At 62.0% G+C, this 22,724-nt stretch overlaps 8 protein-coding genes across 8 annotated transcripts; all 8 read right to left on the bottom strand.

Annotated features, from left to right (window-relative positions):
* Window positions 1–1,135: 1,135 nt before the first annotated feature.
* Window positions 1,136–2,227, bottom strand: LMXM_14_1310 (conserved hypothetical protein; the record flags this gene model as incomplete). Its single annotated transcript, XM_003873456.1, has 1 exon — window positions 1,136–2,227. The coding sequence occupies one exon, from the start codon at window positions 2,225–2,227 to the stop codon at window positions 1,136–1,138; it is 1,092 nt and encodes a 363-aa protein (XP_003873505.1).
* Window positions 2,228–4,995: 2,768 nt separating this feature from the next.
* Window positions 4,996–7,137, bottom strand: LMXM_14_1300 (putative protein kinase; the record flags this gene model as incomplete). The annotated part of the gene is made up of 1 exon (XM_003873455.1): window positions 4,996–7,137. One exon carries the CDS (start codon window positions 7,135–7,137, stop codon window positions 4,996–4,998), a length of 2,142 nt encoding a protein of 713 aa, XP_003873504.1.
* Window positions 7,138–9,762: 2,625 nt separating this feature from the next.
* On the bottom strand, window positions 9,763–12,168 carry LMXM_14_1290 (conserved hypothetical protein; the record flags this gene model as incomplete). The annotated part of the gene is made up of 1 exon (XM_003873454.1): window positions 9,763–12,168. The coding sequence occupies one exon, from the start codon at window positions 12,166–12,168 to the stop codon at window positions 9,763–9,765; it is 2,406 nt and encodes an 801-aa protein (XP_003873503.1).
* Window positions 12,169–13,110: 942 nt separating this feature from the next.
* Window positions 13,111–14,847, bottom strand: LMXM_14_1280 (conserved hypothetical protein; the record flags this gene model as incomplete). The annotated part of the gene is made up of 1 exon (XM_003873453.1): window positions 13,111–14,847. One exon carries the CDS (start codon window positions 14,845–14,847, stop codon window positions 13,111–13,113), a length of 1,737 nt encoding a protein of 578 aa, XP_003873502.1.
* Window positions 14,848–15,627: 780 nt separating this feature from the next.
* LMXM_14_1270 (putative ubiquitin/ribosomal protein S27a) lies at window positions 15,628–16,086 on the bottom strand (the record flags this gene model as incomplete). The annotated part of the gene is made up of 1 exon (XM_003873452.1): window positions 15,628–16,086. One exon carries the CDS (start codon window positions 16,084–16,086, stop codon window positions 15,628–15,630), a length of 459 nt encoding a protein of 152 aa, XP_003873501.1.
* Window positions 16,087–17,353: 1,267 nt separating this feature from the next.
* LMXM_14_1260 (hypothetical protein, unknown function) lies at window positions 17,354–17,812 on the bottom strand (the record flags this gene model as incomplete). Its single annotated transcript, XM_003873451.1, has 1 exon — window positions 17,354–17,812. The coding sequence occupies one exon, from the start codon at window positions 17,810–17,812 to the stop codon at window positions 17,354–17,356; it is 459 nt and encodes a 152-aa protein (XP_003873500.1).
* Window positions 17,813–20,159: 2,347 nt separating this feature from the next.
* On the bottom strand, window positions 20,160–20,777 carry LMXM_14_1250 (hypothetical protein, unknown function; the record flags this gene model as incomplete). The annotated part of the gene is made up of 1 exon (XM_003873450.1): window positions 20,160–20,777. The coding sequence occupies one exon, from the start codon at window positions 20,775–20,777 to the stop codon at window positions 20,160–20,162; it is 618 nt and encodes a 205-aa protein (XP_003873499.1).
* An 821-nt stretch (window positions 20,778–21,598) lies between these two features.
* On the bottom strand, window positions 21,599–22,528 carry LMXM_14_1240 (conserved hypothetical protein; the record flags this gene model as incomplete). Its single annotated transcript, XM_003873449.1, has 1 exon — window positions 21,599–22,528. One exon carries the CDS (start codon window positions 22,526–22,528, stop codon window positions 21,599–21,601), a length of 930 nt encoding a protein of 309 aa, XP_003873498.1.
* Window positions 22,529–22,724: the final 196 nt, after the last annotated feature.

Here is a 22,724-nt window from a genome sequence, read left to right as displayed (position 1 = left end):
TGCGGTACCGCATAAACACAAAAGAAACAGAAACCGATGCAGCCAAGTAGACGTTGACTTCCACGTGCACCGGGGCGGCCGTGCAGTACGCGCTCAAACTCTGCTCGACGTCCCTCCCCCGCGCCGTCACAGGCTCCCCCCCCCATCGCGTGGTGCGAAGCAGCGAAGGGCGCAGGCTCCAGCAGTGCGCCGACTCGGTCACCTGAGCACGGTCCCTGCGTCACCCTCTACGCACTACACGCCTCGCATGTCCCCTCACAGCCGCTCCCCCACTCCCACCGCACCCCATTGTGCCGGCCGCCACGTGGCGCGTCCTCCTCGGGGTGGCCCAGGCGCCTCACCACCAGCGGGCCGTGTGGGGGCCCGGTCAGATGCCTTCCAGTCACGCCGGCACTCTGCCCGCCGCACGGATGGCGCAGACGTGCCCACCGTGACGGGCCGCTCCGACGCGGCGCCATCCAGGACCTCACCGCACCCTACGCTGTCGGCGCCTGACCCCGTCACCACCGGAAGCGGCGGCTCGGCATTGGCAGGGGTAAGGGGCGGCGGGGGCTGCCTGGCCTACCCCCACACAGCATGTGGGTAGTGGACCCTGGATGCCACACACTGACGTGCGCCCCTTCCTCCCCCTCACACACACAGACGCACTGCGTCATCGGGAGATCAGAATATCAAAAGCGAGCGAAGAACGCACGGTAAAGCGCGCGCACACGATCAGTTGGCAGCGGTCGATGGTTTCAACTCCAGTGCTGTCCACCGAGAAGTCAACGATCACGCAGGAGGGAAGGTGACGCAAAGGTAGGCGAAAAGCGTATGGCACCAGGGTATCCATGCACGATTCGTTCTCATCTTCGCTGGTTGGTGTGGAGGTGCCGCTCATGGACGGAGAGGCGAGGGCCCATGAAGCCGCCGGAGCAAGAGAGGGTGCGTAGGTTTCTGCCCGAGAGGGAGGCAAGAAGACACGATTAAAGGTGCAGAATACCAAAGTAGGAGCGAGAGCCATGTGCTCTCCGTATCACGACGGGATCTGGTCGCGCAAGGAGGTGGTGGAAGATGGGAAGACGGCACAAACACACGCCTTCCTCTCTCTCTGTGTGCAGTATCTGTCGTCTTTCCCGCCCCATTCTCTCCCCCTTCACGCAGCGGGGGCCAGCAGGTCCTCCTCACGCAGCTCCAGCGCGTCCGAGTCGTAGAGGCCAGTCGGGTAGAAAGCCACCGCGAACACAGGTCGACCAGCCGGTGTGGCAGGCGACACCTCCTTCGCGAGACTCTCCGCCGCCTTGAAGGCCTCCGTGACGCTGTCGAAGCGCACCCACACGCGCAACTGCTCCCGCCGGACCTCCTCGGCAGACGGCACTTGGGTCTCCACGCTGGTCTGTGAACGTGAGCGTGCGAGGGCTGCGGTGACGACATCCTCGGCATACACACGTGCGGCCATGCTACGCACAAATCCGAACCGGCGGCATAGCTGTTGCACCTGCGTCAGCACCGGTGCGCACAGGGACGACTCCGCCGAGGACAAGGTAGACGCCTCTGCGATGGCGGCTTCACTCCACCCCAGCACGGGGCTATCATGAAGGAAGCGCAGGAGAAGCGTAGAGCTCGGCTTTCCTTGGACAGCAGACCGTGTGCTGGTGCGCAGCAGCATGCCTGGGAGGGATGGGTCGGCCGCGGCCATGACATACCCACCCGCCGCAAGGGAGGAGCGCTGGAACATGAGCGGAGCAGACGGTGCTGCTTCGGCGGCGAACGACGACGACGATGTTTTTTGAGACGACGTTGGCGATGTCGGGCCGTCTGGTTGCAACACAGCGTCACCAGCGTCAGCGGAGACCGACACACCTGTCACCGCCTTTGACTTCGCCGCCAACGCTTTGAGTTTGTCGAGGCGACTGCTGATGCGAGATCGGGCATCGCTTCCCTCGAGCTTGCGCTTCTTGTGCTCCACCTCGAGGGCCTCCTTCTCCATCATCACCGCCCGCTGGATGCCGAGGGCAGCACTCTCCTTGATACGGTGCTGGTGAAGTTCCTCTGCCGAAAGGCCCAGCAGTGGCGCGCTCGCAGATGCCATGGGCGGTGCGACGTGCGACGACGCAGACAGCGCCGAGGCGAGCGCGTTCGGCTGCCGCTGCTTCTGTGCGGCCGCCGCCTCCTCGCGTTGGCGCCGGCGGACATACGACGTAAAGACGACGTCGCGGTAGTGGTTGGGTAGCGCCGGATTGTACATCGGACTCAAGAGGGAAGCAGGAATGGGACACACGCCGGTGTGGGTGCGTGCGTTCGTGTGGCTCTTAGTACGTGCGGGAAGGCGGATGAGCAGAGGCACAGGTGAGGTGGAAAGGCCCTCAGACAGTGGAGAGATGATCCAGCAGCAGGTGGAAGAGAGCTGAGGCGGAGAGGGAGGAGAGGCGGCGGCACAATAAGGCCCTGGCCTACGCCAAAGACCAACACCCCCGTCCCCCGCTTTCTTCGCCCTCTGACGCTTGCGTTGACTAGAAGATCGTGAGTACAGACTCTCAAAGGGATGTCAGCCCGCCCATGTCGTCCCGTCCATGTCAGTCCGTCCGTGTGGATCCGAGTGTTGGCCCGCACGCACGCACACCACATCACGTGTGGGTTCTCTTTTCCTTCTTGCTCACGTTGCGGCACTACTTCCTAGAAGCTTTTCTTTCCCTCTCGCGCACCGGCTGTTGTCACCGCATACAGTGGCACGACATCACAACAACAGGGCCGACAAGAACGCAAAGCTACCCCGCAGACGGCGAGGACACGGCACACGATGGTGAACACGCACATACGTCAGAGAAACAACACACATACACACACCACAGAAAGGAACGTGCAGAGGGAGGGGGATGCGACAAAGCACCCATCACCATCACTACGATCATCGCCGTCTCTCACTCCACGTAATCCTCTCGATACATATATCTACATATATATATGTGTGTGTTGTCTGTGCTGTGTGGACGTATATGTGAATCCATAATTCGCACATGAACAGAGAAGGCACCCGCCACGGCATCACCAATACGGCGTCACAACAAGAAAAGAGGAAGCGGGACGCGCGTGCTCATGTCGGTGATGGTGCGCAGAATGGTGCGGTACCGCATAAACACAAAAGAAACAGAAACCGATGCAGCCAAGTAGACGTTGACTTCCACGTGCACCGGGGCGGCCGTGCAGTACGCGCTCAAACTCTGCTCGACGTCCCTCCCCCGCGCCGTCACAGGCTCCCCCCCCCCATCGCGTGGTGCGAAGCAGCGAAGGGCGCAGGCTCCAGCAGTGCGCCGACTCGGTCACCTGAGCACGGTCCCTGCGTCACCCTCTACGCACTACACGCCTCGCATGTCCCCTCACAGCCGCTCCCCCACTCCCACCGCACCCCATTGTGCCGGCCGCCACGTGGCGCGTCCTCCTCGGGGTGGCCCAGGCGCCTCACCACCAGCGGGCCGTGTGGGGGCCCGGTCAGATGCCTTCCAGTCACGCCGGCACTCTGCCCGCCGCACGGATGGCGCAGACGTGCCCACCGTGACGGGCCGCTCCGACGCGGCGCCATCCAGGACCTCACCGCACCCTACGCTATCGGCGCCTGACCCCGTCACCACCGGAAGCGGCGGCTCGGCATTGGCAGGGGTAAGGGGCGGCGGGGGCTGCCTGGCCTACCCCCACACAGCATGTGGGTAGTGGACCCTGGATGCCACACACTGACGTGCGCCCCTTCCTCCCCCTCACACTGCCTCGTCATCGGGCAGGGACAAGCAGAAGCCGCAATGACAGAGCCGAAAGTGGCCGATGCCGCCTTTCCCCGCACAAGGGAGGAGGAGGCGGGCGTGACGACCGCAGCGAGTGGGCGAGTGCGTGAGGCGGTGATGTAGGGAGACGAGACCAGACCAGTGCACGCGCAGACACGCATGCAGACACACCTAGCGGAGGGGTGAGGGAGCAGACAGACACCCACACCACACAAAGGGGGGTGACGGGAGAGGCGCGCGCGCAGCAAAGATAAGCGGGCGATATCGTCTGCTCCTCTCCTGTTGCACACGTGAGAGGCACAGACGCCAGGCCACGGCAGACCCGCGAGGGGGGGCAATGAAACGATGGACGGGAGGCACACAGCCAAGAACAGCGCTTCAACACACACGCAGCGCGCCAATGCTTCCTCTGCCTCGCCAGCATGAGTGAGAAGCGGCGAGGAGAGGGCAGGGTCAGTGTAGAGGATCGATCTCGCCACCGGCAGCATACGTATAGTCGCATCATCCGACATGGCGAGTGTGTGCGATCGCGCCGTTTGCCCCGAGACCCATTTACTCACGGTGGCATGTAGGGGACGTATGTATACCTTTGTTGCGCACGCACCGAACTGCGCGCCCACCCATCCCACCGGCTCTCCCGTCTCACGTGATGGAGATGCGAGCGGCGGCTCGATGGGGTGGGACCGATGCCAGCACGCCAGCCGCGAAATAGAAAAGACGGCCCGAGCGGGGAGTTCCAATGACAGCGTGACAGCAGAGCAGCAACAGCAAGGGAGCAGGGAGCATCGCGTGGTGTATACGATGCACGAGCATGAGCACTGGCGCCCGATGCCGGTACGCTTCCTCGGCTCTGGCCGTCTGGAGAAGAACTGTACAAGAACACGAAACGGGTGCGGATGAAGTCCCCTTACAGAGAGCGCGAAGGAAAGAAAATAGCTTTGAGTCCGCCACAGAGCCTCGTTGGCTCGCTATGGGAAGCGGATGAAGAGGCGAATGTGCGTGTGCGCGTGTGCGGCTGCATGGGGGAGGTCGTGGGGCAGAGGGCAGTTTGCCGGACGTGCGCGCTCATTGCCGATGGCGAGCCTTCGCCGCAGTACGCAGATACGCAAGAACGGCCCCCTGCGTGGTATGACGCCCGGAGAGCAGCCAAAGTCAGCCAGCGCGTTGACAGCACATCCAAGCACACACACACACAGACGCACACATTCGGTGCCATGGAGAGACAGGTGTTTTAACTAGCTCACTCGCTGGTGCGCGTGTTCTTGCACGAGGTCGAGGGGAGTGCGGAGATGTTGGGGGGCAGCGTCCGCTGACCGGAGCCTTCCAGGTCGTCGATCATGCTGTGGCTCCCAGCACCACGGGCGCTCAATCCGCTATCCACACCGGCCTTGGTGACGCTTCCGTACTGCACAGACGAGTCGGCCAAGTCGCGGGAGAAGGGCTGCTGATGGTCGCTTAGGCATTGGCCGAGGTGCAGCAAGTCGCGGTTCCTGTTCTCCATATCGGTGGTGTACGAGTAAGCCTTCGTCGGCTCGCGCGAGCTTCCGCTGTTTCTCAGCGATCGGTTGCTACGCAAGACGTCGAGGGAGTAGCCGCACGGCGATAGTGCTACGTTTCCGTTGTGCGTGATGGCAGGGAGGAAGGCACTTCTGTTTTTGTTATCCCCGCCGCCGTCACCGCCCCCACCACTACCGGTGGTGCACGTGTGGTGCTGCATCGTGTACTCGCTGCTGGAGCTTTGCCGAGAGTCGTCCTTGAGAAGTCCCTGACCCGGAATTTGCGCATAAACCTTGCGCCTCGAGTTGGAGCCGTGCTGCCTATCCGGATGGCTGTGTGACCGCGTCAAGGAAGCGCTCTGCGCTGATCCGTCGCGAGTACGAGTGCTGCTGCTGTACTGCGGCGTGCTCGCCTGAGAACTTTCTTGTGAGTGGCGCGATCCCACGCTCGTGACGCCGCTGGGCGAGTAGCGTGTGTGGCGCCGCGCTGAGGCCCGCTTGTCCCGCTTCCCTTTGCGCTCCCTGCTGGTGCGGCTGCTGGCGCGGCTGCTATTACGACTTTCCGGTTGGCCGGCGCTATACTGTAGCCCACCGTAGCCTGGTGTGAGCGCCGCGGTCAAGTTAGGCGAGCATATTGGGGACACCATGTGTCGCTGTGGTAATAAGGTGAGGGGGCGCTCAACAGACGGGGCGGTGGGGGTCACAAAGGAGGTGAGCGTCGCCGGCGTCGACATAGATGGCATGTGCGTCACGTTCAGAAGCTTCGCGAACCAGCTGTGCTGCAGCAGCTCCACCGCCGTGGGCCTCTGTGCCGGATTTACGCGCAGGCATTGCGATATGAAGTCGAGCACCTCACTGGACCACGTGTTGTCAGCTGGAATGTACTTGTCGAGAGGCACCGTGGCCGAGCCACCAATCGCCATCATCACCGTGAACTGATTCGGCAGGTCAGAGAGCGGTGGCTTGCCCGTCAGCATCTCGATCACGCAGCAGGCAACGGACCAGATATCCGCCGCCGTCCCTACCGTGGCGCTGCTCGGCTGCAGTACTTCCGGAGCCATAAAGTACGCCGTTCCGACGATATTTGTCGTCATCGTCGCCGACGAGCAGATGCTCTTGGCAGTGCCCAGATCCGCAATTTTGAGCTGACTCGACGTCTCCAACAGCAAGTTGTCACCCTTCAAATCCCGGTGAATGATGCCACGGCGGTGCATGTGGGCGAGCCCCTGCAGCAGCTGAAAACACAGCGCGGCCGCCTGCGGCTCCTCAAAGCTGCCGTACGACCTGAGCGCGGCCGTCACGCTGCCGCCCGAGACGTAGTCCATGTATATGCGCAGCGTGCCGTCGACGACCTCGTCGTTCAGGTAGCGGACAATGTTCGGGTGGTTCAGCTGCTTGAGAAGCGTCAGCTCACGTTTGATAGCCGCCACCTCCTTCGCCAACGCGCTCTCTCCCTTGGCTGAATTCGACGCCGGCAGCACCGGAGACGACGACACACCCGCAGGCAACGCCGCCGTAGCCGCCAGCTTTTCGGACTGCCGCAGCTGCTGCTCCACTACGCCAGGCAGCCGAATCTCCTTCATTGCTATAATTCTGTTGTTGCTGCGCTGCATCCCCCGGTACACAGCGCCATAGCTGCCTTTCCCAATGAGCTCACCCTTCACAAAGTTTGCCGCCGTCGGTCTCGACGCGTCGGCGGACAGGGAGACAGCAGCGAGGGCACTGCCCTCGTCACATAAGCTTACCCGGCGCTCCGCAGAGCACAGCGGCGTTCGCGACTGGTCCAGGGCGGTGACGCTGAGATGGCCGCTGCCGCCGCTCCAACCCAAGCGCTGTTGCCCGTCCGGCACCGCCGGGCTCTGCAGTGTCGCAGGTGGCAACGCCATATCTGGAATGAATCCATCCTCGAGGAACAGATGGCTCGCCAGGCGTGGCGCCCGGTACTGCCCTCCGTTGCCATCTTGCGAGAGGCTACTAGGTGTGAAAGCGCACGCGCCGTTCAGATTGGCGCTAAGCCCAGCGGGACCGCCCGCACTCGCATTTCCGTTCCCCGTCGTCGGCTGCGGGCACGTCGTCAAGATCGATGCAGCGAAGGTCGAGCGGCCGTGCGGGCTCACCATCGTTGTGGAGAGCGAGTGCGGTGTCGTGCAGTTCGAGGATCCCCCGCCGACAAGCGCATTAGGAAGGGCATATGTTTCCAGAGTGCGACTCGCCGTCCCAGCGCCACCTGTCATGCCCAGCGGGCTCTCGTGCAAGGTGCGGCCGACGAGTGAGGTGTCGCACTCGCGCGGCGCTTTATCTCCCGTGACTGCGCTCGTCGGCAACTTCGTGAGTGTGTGCTGCACCAGCGCACCGTCGTCGCGTGTGCCGCCGCTGTTGAGGGTGGCGAGAAGGGACGTGCGCGGAAACGTCTGTGAGGAGGATGAAGGGGTCGACAGTGCTCCCGAGAGCACCGGTATACCTCGCTTCGGAGGCGGAACACCTTTTCCGGTGTTCGTCTGCGGCACCGTCAGGAAAGAATTCCGCTCCCCAGAAGACGGTGGCTGCGAGTCAAAGGTGCCGTCGGTTGCCAGAGATCCTCCCTCTCGCTGCAGCGGCGCTTGAAACGGCGAACTACGCCCTAGGCTGCTACCCCGGCGCGTTTGACGTGACGGGGCCGTGGGAGTGATGTCAGGTGCCCCTGGCACCCTCGCCTGCTCGCGCGCCGGTTGCAGCAGCAATGCAGCACCGCCGCTCCCTCGGCCAGCCCAGTTACTTGGTGAGAGAGCGACATCAGTGGAGAGCGGCAGCAGACGTGAAGGGGAAGACGCAAGCAGCTCCGTCAGCGGGGACGCCAAACCAGAGCGACTAGCGTGCAAGCCGTCACTGCCCAACCGCATGGTGAGGTCATGTGCGGTGCGCGGAGACGCAATCACGCGCTTCGTTGCCACCGACGGCGACAAAGACGGACTTGCGGACGAAAAAGGCGCCGACATGGTGGGGAAACGTGCGTGTCACAAGCGGGGAATGAAAGGTGACGGCAACGACGCGCGAGGGGGATAAGCCCAGCGCTGAGTGAGCCGGGAACGCAGCCCTCCCAACACCAGCACGCACGACAGGGGGAGCACGAGCGCAAAAACAACGCACGCGCCAACAAATGACCGCGCGCTTGCCGTACCGCACGACAGGAGAGAGATAAGCGAGCAAAGAAAATAACAAAGGGAAGAAGAGCAGATTCACCTGTGTACATGCACACAGGTACGTACACGCACGTACACGTACACGCACGTACACGTACACGCACGTACACGCACAGCGGTATATATCAAAATGTGCAAGAAAAAAAGCGTGCGACGCTGTGTAACGGGGCTGACCTCCCCCCACCGAACAACAACGTGAACGTATGTGCGACAGTGTGCCGCCGGCTGACGATGTCAGCCGCAGCCTCTGCGCGAGCGAATTGCCACAACGATAACACGCGAACACCACGAAACAGAGGACTGCGTGAATGGTGAGACGCGCGTCCCGCCCTGCCCGTGAAGTCAAAACGTATGCGTCGCGCGTCGGGGAGTGCCCACGTATGCATGTATCAAGAAAATGGAGGGGGAAGCTCTGCCCGCTCCCGGAAGCAAGCTTCTGTGTTATGCTGTCGATGTAGCGGCGGTGGTGGTCGTCGTGGTCGTGCACATGTCGTTTGACATTTTTGAAGAGGGGTCGTTTTGTTTCATTGTCGCCGCGGCGAACCATGACCAGGCGAAGGCGCAGAAGGGAGAGAGGGGGCGGAGAGCAAGAGACGACGTAAGAGAGGATGCCGAGCATATGCCTGAAGGGGGGGACCGGAGGAGCCGCTCAGAGACGGAGAGGCGTGTCGGGCAACGCAGGCTCCCGTTGAAGACACGGTGTGTGCCTTGCGTTGGTCATGAGAAGATGACCAGGAACGGCCCAATACCGCGCCCATTCAGGCGAGCAATGGTGGGTGCCACGAAACGACACATCACAGCCCCCATTGTCCACCGCTCATGTGCCTCGCCCAACAAGACGAAAAAGGGCCGCGTATCCTCTTGAGGTTGCGCCGTGAGGGATTTCGCTGGTGCGTGGGCATCTCGTGCTGCCAGAGGCGGGCACGGAAAACACTGTGTGTGTGTGGGTGGATGAAGAACTCGATGCTGCAGTGCGTGTGCGTGCCTGTGCGCGTATCTGCACGGTCAAGTTTCAAGGCACTGCAGGCACATGTACCTTTGCGAGAGAGCGCGCACACACACACACGCAAGCAGGCACCAATGACGCACAGAGCAGTATGCACGAGAGCCGAAGATATATTTATAAGACAGCGAGAAGTTCGGGAAGCGTGTGTAGCAGAGGACAGCAGAGTGAAAACTGAATGAGGAAAAGAGAGAAGACGTGACAGCGGTGACGGCGACTCGCTACACTATCGAATATGCGGATGGGAGCAATACTGGCCTATAGAAACCACCAAACTGCCCACACGCACGCCAGCGCTTCACGGCGCGTGTGAGGTAAGGAGAAGGGGTTCACAAGAACATGTCCGCGAAGAGGTCCTCACCGACGTCCGCGGCAGCTGCCGCCAGAAATGGCGCACGGCGCATTGGTAACCGCACCGCCTTCGACTTGTGGGGCAGCCGCGTCCCGCCGCGCACGCCAGGTAGTGCCGCGAAGTTCCCCGTGAAATGGGACGGAAAACGAGGAGGATGGGAAGATGTGCGGTTGCCATTACCTCCGATGGCGGTGCTGCGCGGTGTGCAGGCAGCCAGCGCAGAAGCCAAAGCGCTGCCAGAGACGTGCTGGGCGGTTACCAAGGCAGCCTCGTCACATCCCTGTCGAGGAACAGGCCTGGGAAGAGGGTGCGCAGCGGCAATTAGTGGAACAGCAGCTGCGTGTCTTCCAGGCGGGCATCGCGGGGAGGGGGATGGAGAGTACAGTCGGACGTCGGAGCTGTCGCTCCCGGAGTCGGCCTCGGCGGCAGCACTCTTTCGGTTCCTCACCAAGGAGAAGCTCGAGTGCGAGGACTCTTCGCTCACTGCGGAAGTGAATGGCGAAATGGCCGATGCGTGCGCCGCTGCCGTTGTTGGAGTGTGCTGCACAGCACCAGCGGCAGCTGCGACTCTTCCATTAGCCTTTCGTTTCTTATCAGACACAGGGTTCGGCAACTCTGGAACCGCTGGCGGCGCTCGTGTCGGCTTCTTTGCCACTGCAGCAGGCTTCACGGAAGTAAGCCGGTACGACGGGCGCAGGGTAGACGAGGCCGTGGATTGGGGCAGTGGTGTTGCGTGGATGTTGGCCATCAAGTGTGCAGCGCCGCTTCTGTGCCGCTGTGCCGCCAACTCTGCCGCTGCCGCCTCCCCATACGCGGACGTGGTCGTGCGGTAGCCAATGGTGCTGTGCTGTGACGATGTCAGATTCAAAGCGTCCACCGCCTCCAGCGCAGCCCGTTGTCGACGCGACGCGGCCGTTGCGGTGACGTATGACTGCCCCTCCACACGCACTCGCTTGCGTCGTGGAGGCCGCGCACTCGGCACTCGCTCCACTTCCTCTCTTCCGCCAGCCACCGACGCACGTCGCGACCTTTCGGCGACTTGCGCGGTGGCCGCAGCGGCAGAGGCCTGAGCTCTTGCACGACAGGCGTCGCGCACCAACTGCGCGTACAGCAGTCTCCACTCATCCCTCTCGAGATCCAGCGTGGCTTTGCGGTCGTGCGCCTCCTTCGACAGCAGCGCATCTCGGGCTGCATGGTTCGCTGCCGCTGCTCGTGAAGCACGCAGCCGCTCCAGCCGCTCTTCATGCCATGTGCGCAGTTGCGCAAGCTCCAGCTCGGCCTTCGCCTTCTCCTCCGCCTGCGCAGCACACTGCCGTGAGAGCCGGAGCTGTTCCTGTTCGCAGAGAAGGAGGAGAAATGCCAAGGCGTACACTCGGCGCGCAAGAGGCTCAGTGTCCTGCTTAGTGACCTGCGCCGAGCGCTGCAGCTCCGCTCCGCGTGAGTTGGCTGCCTCCTCGTCGGCTGTCGCAGCGGAGAGCTCTTCTGTAGCCCGCGCCAGTTGCATCTCGTGCAACGTCGACGCCTCCGCGTGCGCTGTCTTCTGTGCTGCCAAAGAGCGTTTCGCCTCGGCCACCCCCGCCTCCTCCTCTTGCAGCGTCCTACGCATCGCCGACAACCCCTCATCACACTTGTCGATCTCGGTTGAAAGGGCGGCAACCTCCTCCTTGGCTGCTCCGCAAGCGCCATCCAGAGCCTCAGCGTACACGCTCAGAAGGCCCGCTTCAGCCCGTACAGTGAGAAGCATTCGCTCCGCCGTCTGCTGGTCTGACATGACGCGGTCCACACGCGCAGCTGTTGCGATTTCTGTGCGGCGGTCAGCCGTCTCACGCATCTCCGAACACCGCGTCACGCGGTCGCGTAGCGCACTCGTCAGCCGCACATGCAAGGCGGCGTGCGCGCTGAGCACCCGTGTTGAATGCGCCACAAAAATCAGCGCCCGCCTGCGCACGCACAGTAAGCCCCAGAGCATCTGGAGCTGTTTCGAGAAGCGCCTCCCTGCGCAGTGCAGCTGCCTCTGAGCCTGCAGGGCCTGCACAAGAAGGACAATGCGTGCTGGATGGCCCGAAAAGCCTCGTATGCCATCCTCGAGTTGCTCCATCGCAGCGCTCTCTCTCTTCTTCGACTCGGTGTTGCGGCACTGCAGCGCGGCAAGCTGAAGCGCGTGCTGGGCGAGTTGATCCGCCAGTTGGTGGTTCTCGCGGCGTAGGTCGACAACGTCCTTGCCGCGCCGCTTCACATCTGCGACTCGCTGCCGCAGCGCCAAGACGGCAGCACGGCGGCACCGCTCTCCGTCCAACAGCTGACGCTCCAGCCGCTCGTAGTGCGACGACTGCACGGCCTTCTGATGGAGGAGGTCATCGGTGCATCGGATCAGCGAGGACATGACAGCGGCCAAACCCGGCAAACACAAAACGAAACGGCAGAAGGCGGGGAGGGAGGCACAAGTAAAGCACAGACCAGGGCGGATCGGACGGGGGTCGACTTGTGTCGCGGTGGGTGTCTGGGTCTGCGCGTCTCGCCCTGTGCGTGCGTAGGGGGGCGTATTTGTGGGAGTGGTCGTCAGAGCAGTGGAGGTGCGGTAGAGGGTGAGATAAGCGGCACACGCGTGTGCATGGAGACGATAGGGTGCCGCATGCGCGCCGAAACGCTACTGGCAAGTTGGACGCCAACAGAGTGCGGCTGTGCTTCGCCGCCCCGCCACGCACCTCCCCCCCCCCTCTTCTCGCCCGGAGCGTCGAAGAGGACGACCAGGTGTGGGAAGCCCAAGGCACGGGAGCATGTGAGCACGCGTCGTGAGTGAAGAATCGAGCGCATGGGTTTTGTGCTGAATGCCGCTCAAGAGCAGTCCCGGAAAGAAAGGGCGAGTGACAGCGGCGGTGATGATCGGCGGGCCGCAACCGCCAGACATGACGATGTGTCCCTCTCTCAGACACCACCACACCTCACCACCGCTCTGGACGGCTCACAGCGAGATGAGGACAACGAAAACGGCGAGGAGCACCACGAGCACGACACCATCAAGACAAGAAGGGGGAAGCAGTGCCGGGCAAGCGTGAGTGTGCCACAAGTTGTGTACATCGAACATAAGAAAGCATAAAAACACAAAACGCCGAGGAGCTCGTCAAAGAAAATGGCAGAAGGCGGAGGAAGAGATGGGAAGCGGTACGGAGGCGGTGAAGCGGTGGGGCGGCATCCGCCGTCGGGCGCACACCCCGCTTCTCCCGCAAGAACAAAAAGGTCATTCGGTGGTGTGGCACGATCATGTCACGCCACGCCAAACCCTCCCTCCTCCCATCATGCAGGTCGCCTCATCAGGGCGGCAGTATCACCGCGTGCAGGCACCGAGAAGGTGACGGAACTGGTCGTCAAGGCTGGTTTTGAGGGAAGCCGCGCTCGTGTAGACGCGGCACAGCCACATACCCGTCACGCCTGTCACGGAAGGTGGCAGTGGCGGCGCGGCAGCGCCCCTGAATAAAAGACCGCCGCGCCCACTGTTGCCCCACCACGCGTCCCATAATACCCTCGTCTGCGCAGCTGGTAGGAGTACCAGGGCAGGCAGCAGCTCGGCCTCGACTTTACCAGGTTCTGACTCGCGGCGGCGCTTCGATGTCGTGTCTGGCAGCACAACACTCACAAGACCGCCGTAGCTGTCGCCTGTCCCAGTGTTGCTGCAACGTTGCTGGGGGCCACCACCAGCACTGCTGCGAGCCCGAGCAAGCTTCAGCGCCTCCTCTGCAAAGGTCGCCTGCACGTACGCCTTCACCACGCGCCAGAGATCCAGGTATTCTGCCAGGGTGGGACACGTGGAAGGGTGTCGTCCGGCGGTGAAGTCGGTGAGTCTGGGTGGCGCGGCGGCAGTCGGATACAGCGTGCCGCCAGGCAGGGGCGGTACCCGCGAGCGGGTGGCCTCGGGCGCCGTTGCCGCCCCAGCAGCAGCGCTCGTTGCGGCTTGCTGCAGCACTGCAGGACGCAGAAATGACGTCGAGGAGTGCATCTCGGAAAGTCGCGCGCTGCGGTACGCGGCCATGGCGGCCGTAAAGCATTCCCCTGCGCCTTCGATAGAATGCTCCTCAAGGGACTTGTCGCACTGCGCCGGGGTCCGCGGCATTTTGGTCGGCAGCGGCACCCCCCTTGTTGGTGAATACGCAGAGCAAGAGACGGCCGTGGACGGCTCGTCGCCATCACACGACGGTGCGGCGCACGGGGAGAGCGTGCTGAACGTGTGGAGTGACGGCATAAAGATCAGATTGAGCGAGGAGTGCTGAAACGCCTGTGCCACCTTGCGCACCGGCAAGCCGGCCATGCAGAACAGCAGCACAGCATTCGACCTCAGCAAGGGCGTCGCAGCAGCTCCAGACGGCAGCGATGGCGATGACGCTGTTGTTGCCGGCTTTTTTTGAGAAGACCCCGCGCTCGCGGCCGTCTCCATCGCCGCGGAGGTAAAGAGGTCTCGCGCAATTTCCTGTAGCTGCGCTGGAGGGCAGGCCAGCACCACCACGTCGCTGCGCTCCACTGCCTGTCGACCGTGATGACGAGCGAGGCAATGTACTCCCAGATCCGCGTAGCGTGCCAGACGCTCTGGTTGCCGTGTGATGACAGTGATGTGCGATGGATGCACTAGTGGATCTCGAGTAGCCGTACCGCACAAGATCCCAGTCCCACGGCCGCCGCCAGCACAGCCATGACCACAGATCAGCCGCAGCATCAGTTCACAGCACGTGCCCCCACCGATGATGGTGAGGTGCATGTCGAGGCTGTCGGACGGCGCGAGGGGTGGGATAGGAGAGGAAGAAACAGACCTCACATGCGGCGCCGGTGTCGGCAAGGTCTCTGCGGCTACCTCCTGTCGCTGCGCCTGCGCACGTGCCAGATGCGCGAATGCCGCATCGTCCTCGTGCAGGAGGGCCTTGACAACGGAGACGACGTACAGGAGGTAGTAGTTGTGCTCTGCCAGTGTGCGGTAGACCAGAGGAACCGTCTCGGCCGTGTGCTGCAATGACGGGTCGGCACAGCCACATTCGCTGAGCACCGTGTTGAGTAGCAGTGCGTAGTCGGTGTACATGAGTAACGATGTGCAGAACGCACAACGGCAGGAAAGGAAATGGGTGCGGGGTGGGCAGCGCAGGCACGCCCCGGCTGCAAGACGGGAGCGGTTTTTCTCTGTGGAGTATGAAAGCAAGGGGTAAAAAGACTGCGAGAAGGGGGAAGAAAACGCTCAGAGCACCAACTGCAGCGAGCGACGCAACATGCGATGGAAACACAAGGTGTCGTGTGCGAGCCACCGCACACCGCCGCACACGCACGCCTCGGGTGGGGGTGGGGAGAGGAGTTGGATGGAAATCCAACGCAACACGAGGCGGTGCATCGCCGCAGAGATAGAAGCAGCCGTACGCACCCGCCGTCACAGCTATCATGACACACGTCGCAGCCTCCGAGACTGCCGCCCCATCCTGCGCGCCGTCTGGGGAAGCAGCAGACGGTGCACCCTACGCTCTGGGACAGCGGGGGGGGGGCAGAGATACAACGCCGGCGGAGACCATTTTCGGGTCGTTTTTCTCATTTTCGAAGAGAAATAAAACAAAACAAAACGAAAAAAAGAAACGGAGAAAATGAGCCCACGCACACACAGAGAGAGAGAGACGCAGACAGGGGAAGTGGGGGGAGGGTACAGACCGCAACGCGGCGACACACACACACACGCTGCGGCAGCGCACTTCTCAGGCAGGTGTGCGTCCGCTCACCTGTTTGTTTGTTTGTTTTTGTATGCGGCCGTCCTCCGTTTTGCCGCGTTGCCTTCTGTTATCCTTGTCTTCGTCCCTCGCGTGTGGTTGCCCCGCACACTCTACTTGCTCTCCGCCTTGTAGGTGAGGTGGCACTTGCCGCAGTACTGACGGTCCTTGTGCTGGGCCATGTACACGCCGGCGCCGCACTGAGGGTGCGGGCAGTCCTGGCGCGTACGCTCCACCTTGTAGGAGCCGTCGTCGTTCTCTGTCACCTTGAAGTACTTGAGTGCGCGCATCTTCTCCAGCTTGTGGCGGTGCGTCGGCTTCTTCGGCTTCGTGAAGATGCGCTTCTTCTTCTTCTTGCCCTTACCACCCTCCACCGGGATGACCACGTCGACGGTGGACTCCTTGGACAGACCGTAAGCGGCGAGCGTCGCCTCCTCGGCGAGGCACATGCCCGCGAAGAAGAGGTTGCCCTGCGTCACGTTGGCCTGAGCCTTGAGGAAGGCGACGGTGTCCTCGGCGGACACGCGCACAGCCACCGAGCGGCCGGCGGCGTTCTTGACGAAGATTTGCATGACCGTAAAAAGACTTGTGGGAGAAGAGCCGGTGAGAGGGTAGTGTGCAGTGTTTCGTTGCGAGACGCGAGAGGGGGGAGGGGGTCGATGGCCGGGCAAAGGCGTGGCGAGGACATCAGCCCGCCCGGGGGACAATGGTGCATTTCGCGCAGTGCGCACAAGGAGCAGAGAGGGGGAGGAAGAGGAGAAAGAAAGTTGAGAGCGGAGAACGCGTGTGTGTGGCCGTCCAGCAAGGCGATCGATCCCAGGCAAACATCAAGCAGCCGTGACGCATCGCGGCTCTACACAGCAGCGACTCAACTGATGGGAAGCCTCCGTCGCTACTCTCCAGAGCGGGAAGGGTGGGCACGGCACAAAAAAACAACAAGCACAGCCACCCAGACGCACACCCCATCGGCTGGGCAGAAAGCGTTGCACCTAGTGCGGCAGGGGGAGGCAGACGAGTTGCTTGCGAACAGACCACTGGGGTCTGAAGGGGCGAGAAGGAGCGGTGCGCGAAGGGGCGCGGGAAAGCACAGACGCGCCGCAAGCCAAGAAAATGTTGGCTTCTCACCCGCTTCCTCTGCAGCCTCTGCCCCCCCCCTTCCTCTTGCACGCACCCGCACGTCGTCGCAAGCCTCGGCGGTCGCAGCAGTGAAGCATGTACAACTCCCTGCATGCTGGACTTTGTTGTTCGAAAAGCATCTAGAACGTGTGTATTCCCTCACCCCACCGTCTTCGCAGCTTGAACTTCGATGCAGGCGTGGCGTGTACAGAGCGGCACCTCTCCGAGGTATCAAAACGGCGGCAGCACATACAACCCAGGCACACAAAAACGAGCCTGCACAGCCTCCCCCCGTTGCCCCGTAAGAAAATATAAAGAGAGGGCAACCAAACAACATCTTCCTCTGTTTCTAGCGATGATGCGCCACGGCGGTGCAGCACGAGGGCAGAGGACGCCGTCGCCTACCGTCGGGGGTGGGGGGGAGCCCCTCACCCCGCCCCCGACCAACACCACCGCCACCTTCCCGAGAGAAACACGCCTCGAGCGAGGGGAAACGAGGGAGGTGAGACGAAGACAACAATGAACGGCACAAGTCCACACGTGCACGCACGCACGCACCCGCCGTGCCGGGGACTCCGAAAAGGTGAGAAGGAAACATCTGCCGCTGGTCGTGCTCCGTGTGTGAGCACCCATGCAAGCCTCGAACAACCCACGAAAGAGAGAGACAGCTCGCCGGGAGGCGTGTTCGCTGTGAAAACGCAGCTCCGTTCCTTTGCCTCCAGCTCACTGCCAGAGCTGCATCCACACGGATGAGGCGCCGACACTGAAGGGCCTCGTTACATTGGCGACGTTGGCGCTGGAGCACGAGCTCGCGCGCTGGACGACGTAATAGGACACCGGCAAGAAGTTCGTGATGCTGTTACTAAAGACTGAGCCGGTCACAATGATAATCAGGTCCTCTCGCAGTGAAAAGGTAAGCGAGCTTCCACGCTTCAAATCACCGCAGCTTCCGTCGTAGGTGCAGGCAATGCCGATAAGGCTGTAGGACACACCACTGGTAGAAGCAGCTCGCGTCACCGTGATCATGGAGGCCAAGACGTTCACCGTGTACGGCTCTGTCAGAGATGCGTAGGCCACGCTATAATGCAACGACAAGTCCTGCATGCACTCCCACTGGTATGAGGTAGGCGGTGCCGTCATGTCGCGATAGAGCATGCTGAAGCCTTTGCCGGCGGACTCCATAATAGCTTGGTATTCTCGCCCAAAGTCGTCCAGAGAGGTGGCCGCGTAGGCGGTCAGAAAACAGCACGGCCCCACGAGCAGCACAGCCAAAACAGCCGCCGCTGCCGCCGCGGACACCACGAGACGGGACGCGCGAGTGGAGGAGGGCATCGCAAGCGAACCAGAGAAGTCTTCTCGCTAGAAAGACAAGAGATGATGCCGAAGGGATGCAGTGTGCCGGAGGCGAGTCCCGGCGCGCACACACGCATACAACTAGAGAAGCCGTGAATGGGGGTGGTTACGATGCTCTAAGTGTGGCCCAAGCGAAACCAACAACAATACTGAGAGGGGCCTGCAGTGCGGGTGCGGTGAGCTGCCCAGGGAGAGCGCACACCTCCTCTTTACCCAAACGCGTGTAAGCAGAGAGGCGGATAGTGCGACGCAGTGACACGCAACGTCTGTGTGCTACAGCGCCGTGAAAGCTCCACACGGCGGGCAAGAAAAACGCAAAACGCTTGCCGCGTGAGGGGCAGAAAACAGATTGAAGGTTTCGTGGGTTGCGTGTTTTGCGTCTGCGGTGTGCGAGCGAGTGTGGGGGAGGGAGAGGAGGGAGGTGTCTACAAGACAGCGACGAACTGCATTGCATTTCAAACGGGAAGAGCATGTATATATATATATATATATACGTGTGTGGCGTGGGTCGGGGGAGAGATCGGGTTTCACGGATGCGTGATTGAACGACCGTACGTCAACGGCGTCGGCGTCACGTCGCAGCGCATGCCCCCCCCCCACCGTACAGAGAGAGAGGGACGCCAACAGGTGAAGACAAGCGAGAGAAGGAAGGCGTGAGGAGGGGGGACAGTTTATCAGCACGCGAAGACACGAGCACGCAAAAGACATGTTCACCTGTAGATGCCGGAAGAGGGAGCAGAGGACGAACGTCATGTCTCGAAGACGCTCATCCCCAACCCGTTCTCTCCAAAGCACTTTGGAGAGCATGCGAGCTCAGTGCTTGCGGCATGTGCAGCAGCAGCTGCTCTCCCTCGCTCCGTACTGCACCACAGACTCCATGACGTCCCACCACCACAGCAGCAAAGACCCATGCTGTCAAGGGATAAGAGGTGCAAGCCGAAGAACACGTCCACGCACTCACACGTATGTTAAGTCTGTGTGCGCTTGTGGGTGTGCACAAGCGCCTCATGCGCCGTGGCCTCCACTGTGATGCAGCGGCCCTCCCCCTCTTCTTCCCTGCGCGCGGGGGGTCCACCGTTTGCTCTCTCTCGTCGTTTTTTTCGGTTGTCTCCAGAATTCAGGGAATACCTTTTCATCCCCCTTGTATAGGGGGTGAGGGGGGGGGGGGCACAGAAGAGCGAGAGACCCTGCCACCACCCACCACCGCCGCCAACGCCTCCTCGGCTGCTGCCGGGGATGAACAAAATCCCCCATCCGAGGCGACTGGGTGCAGCATTCTTCAACCACCAAGTCTCCAGCATCGCCGGCAGCATCGGATAAGGATAAAGGCGATGACGTCGCAGCTCAGCACGGCAGAACGCCTTCACGTACAGAGAGGAAGGGTTAGGGTGTGTACGTCGGTGTAGGTTGTACATGTCACATCATTCTCGGTGAGGGGGCGGGGGTGGAGGCAACAGCCACCGTGTGCTGAGGAGGATTGATAGTGAGCGATCAGAGGGAAGAAGATACACCCACAGAGATACAGATAGCGAGGAGGGCCAAACTACCACCCACCACCCCCGCCCTCCCTCGGCTCCCCCACACACAACAAAAAAACAAGTACACCAAAAGGAAAATACAGCCAGCGGAGGGGGTGGGGGGCGAGGGGCACCACAAGGAGATGATGATGAGGGAGAAGGGACGAATGACGCCGTCATCCGTGTCGCAACGCCCAACGGCATCCGTGACCGTGAACAGGAAGACACGCGCCCCAATGCGCACGCGCACACACCGAAAGGGGGAGAAACGGAGAGCCAATACAGCACAGGAAAAGAGAAGCACGCAACGCCACGCTCTGTGTGGAAGAAAGACGAGAATGAAAAAGGGGGGGAGGTAACAACGTGGTCTACGGTCGCGCAAGCACAACCAAAATGCTGTCAAGCGTTCAGCCTTGACGGCCGTCGACGTGGACGGCCCCGAGAGCCGAGAGGGCGAGCAAGGGAGGTTTCGAGAAACCGAGGCACAGACGTCGCTGGACAACCCCTGGAAGCATCCACCCCCACCCGCCTCGCCACCCCCTTTGTGCGCCTCTGGACCGTCAGGGAGAATTTCTAGAAGGAAAGCGAAAGCTGAGAGAGCCAATGCACCAACGTACAGGGGCCCATTAGAAAACATCAGCCCATCCACGCGAGCCCCCCTACGCCAGCTCTGCAAAAACGGCGCGGAAAGTGTTGCGGTAGAGGTTGGCGACGTCCATGTGCATGTAGGCGCAGAGGTAGGAGTCGACCATCATGAAGCGCGTCATAGGGAGGATGTTCTGCCTGCCGTCCTCGCTCTCTAGGATACCGGTGACGAAAACAATGGTGTTCGTGAGGTAGGGCACGAGGATGTTCCTGCCCATCTGAATATCCGTCGTCAGCGTCCCGTTTGACCAGGCTGAGGCGCCGATGAGTTTAATCGACGGGCCAAAGACATACGCGTCCTTGTAGATGAGGAAGCCATATTCCGTGGCAAGCACGCCGTATGGCGAGGAGAGCGACTCCATCGTGAGACTCAAGCCGGCAGCCTGGCTGGCGATGGCCGTCGTGCAGTACTGCTGCTGCACAGTCGGAGAAACGCTGAGGGAGCTGTAGAAGTCCGTCATGCCTATGTCGATTCTGTACATCTCATTCTTAACCACGTTCTTCAAGTCCGTCACCGTGGCCGCCTGCGTCGGTACGCCGCACACGCTCAGCAGCACGAGCGCCACAGACACGACCACGCCGAGCGCTAGGGGCGCCGGCCGACGGGAGCTATCTGTCGCACAAGACGTCATCTGCTTCGCATGTCACCTTCTTCGCTGCAGGCGTCGAGGGGGGAGAGCGCAGGGGCCGCGGCGCACAGCTGTGCGTCAAGACAGCGACGCAGCAGAGGGAGGACTGAGCGAGATTGCGGTGTGCGAAAGGACGGCCGGCGCTGTCCTTCTCTCGAGTTTACACTTACGATGTCTGGAGTGAGGGGTCGGTGGTGCTGCGTCCCGGTAAGTGGCGGCCGGAAGTGATGGGCGAGACCCCAAGTGACGTGGCGGAAGGGAGACCACGTGGAGAAGCAAGTGGAGAAAGATGATGTACCGGGGGCAGCGAAAACGCAAAAGGGCAGAGACAAAGACAGACAGCGGCAGACGCCGGGGAGAATCTGAATCCCTGGTACCGCCATGAGGGTCTGAGCATCCGCGCCAGAGAAGCACGGTACAAGAACAGAGGGCCCGTGCTCAGGGAGAAGGTGTGATGGGCCGCGCGAGGAAGGGGGGCAGCGCCCTTCACGGCCCTTCGCTTGCTGTGAGGTGTGGCAATATCCTGTCTAGAAGCGTGGAGAACGCATAAAAGGAGGAGGCGGTGTAGTCGTTAACGTCATCTCTGTCATGGTGGGGAGGGGGGGACAACGCGGAGCGCACGGCACGCGTCGCCGCACTGCCCTCCAGGCCGCCCCACCGTCCAGCACATCCACACACAGACACACACACACACAAAGGCGCCGCCCACTCGCTGCGCACATCTGTCGCTTAGAGAGAGCCGACACCGTGGTGCGGCCGCCCTACTGGCGCCACCACCACCAACTGCTGGGGGAGCGGGCGCAGCAGGCACCTGTGTCGGCACCCTAGTCGCCTTCGTGGGTCACGGTGACCGGCGACGCAACCGGAGCCGGTGCGGTGCTCTCGACCACCTCGGGCGCAGAAGGCGCAGGGGCCGCCGTTTGCTCTGCACTCGTGGGAGAGGAAGACGGAAGCGCGTCACTGACGCTCTGTACGGCGGCCGCCGCAGCCCGCATCTCTGCCTCCTTGAGTGCCCGCACGCACTCAGAGGCTGCGGTGGTGATGATGCCCTTCTTGTGGCGCAGACCCCCGGCGGCCAGCTTGAAGTGTGCCTCTAGGCTGGTGCGGAGCGCCTTGACCCCGAGAACCGCGCGGTCCTCAGGGGTCATGGCGAGAACGCGGCGGTAGACCTCGACGAGCACCGCGTCATCCGACGGGCCGGCGGAGGTGGCAAACACAGAGGAGGCCACAGGCGCTGCCGCTGCGGACGAAAGTTCTGGCGGCTCTGGACGCGACCTCTTTACCTCTGGCTCATCATCCGGATCGGCAGGCGCGGGCCGCTTCAACGGCGACACCTTCTTGGACTTGGCTGCTGCCGGGCTGCTACCCTTGAACTTGCCATCGTCGCGCGGGGCCATCAAAAACTTTGTGACCCCGGCCGCCACCTCCGCATGCGAGAGAGAGATGTGCACGTTGATACCGAGGGCCTTGATAACATCGCGAAGACGGTCCTTCGTCAGCTTTGCGATCTTCTCCGCTACCTCCGCCTCCATCGACACGGGGAATCCTTTGAAGCCAGCGAGGGCGGCGCGGCGCTTGCCATTGTTGCCGGCACGACCGTAGGCGATGCGGTGAAGCGGCTCTAATGCCGCCTCCAGCGCCTTGCCAGCAGCTCCGCGAGTGGAGACGGTAGTAAAGCAGGGCAAGGTGCCCAATGCTACACCGGCGCCTTCGTTGAAGTCGAAGCGGGACTCTGCCTCCTCCTCCTCCGACATTCTCTCGTCACAGCGCGCACTAAAAGGGCAGCGACAGAGAGGCGACAGAAGGAGCAGGCGGAGTCGGTCGAGAAACGGGCGGGCGCCACACCAGGCGAGGAGACTATTATCTATGTAGGCGTCGCGTAAGACGTGAATAAGGAAATGCGCAGGAAGAGAGATGCGAAGCGAGCAGAAAGCCGATGCAGAGGGAGCC

The sequence above is a fragment of the Leishmania mexicana genome, chromosome 14, assembly GCF_000234665.1.
Source record: "Leishmania mexicana MHOM/GT/2001/U1103 complete genome, chromosome 14".
Lineage (NCBI taxonomy): Eukaryota > Euglenozoa > Kinetoplastea > Trypanosomatida > Trypanosomatidae > Leishmania > Leishmania mexicana.
Note: the sequence above shows the minus strand (reverse complement) of the source record. Positions and strands in the feature narration are given on the sequence as shown.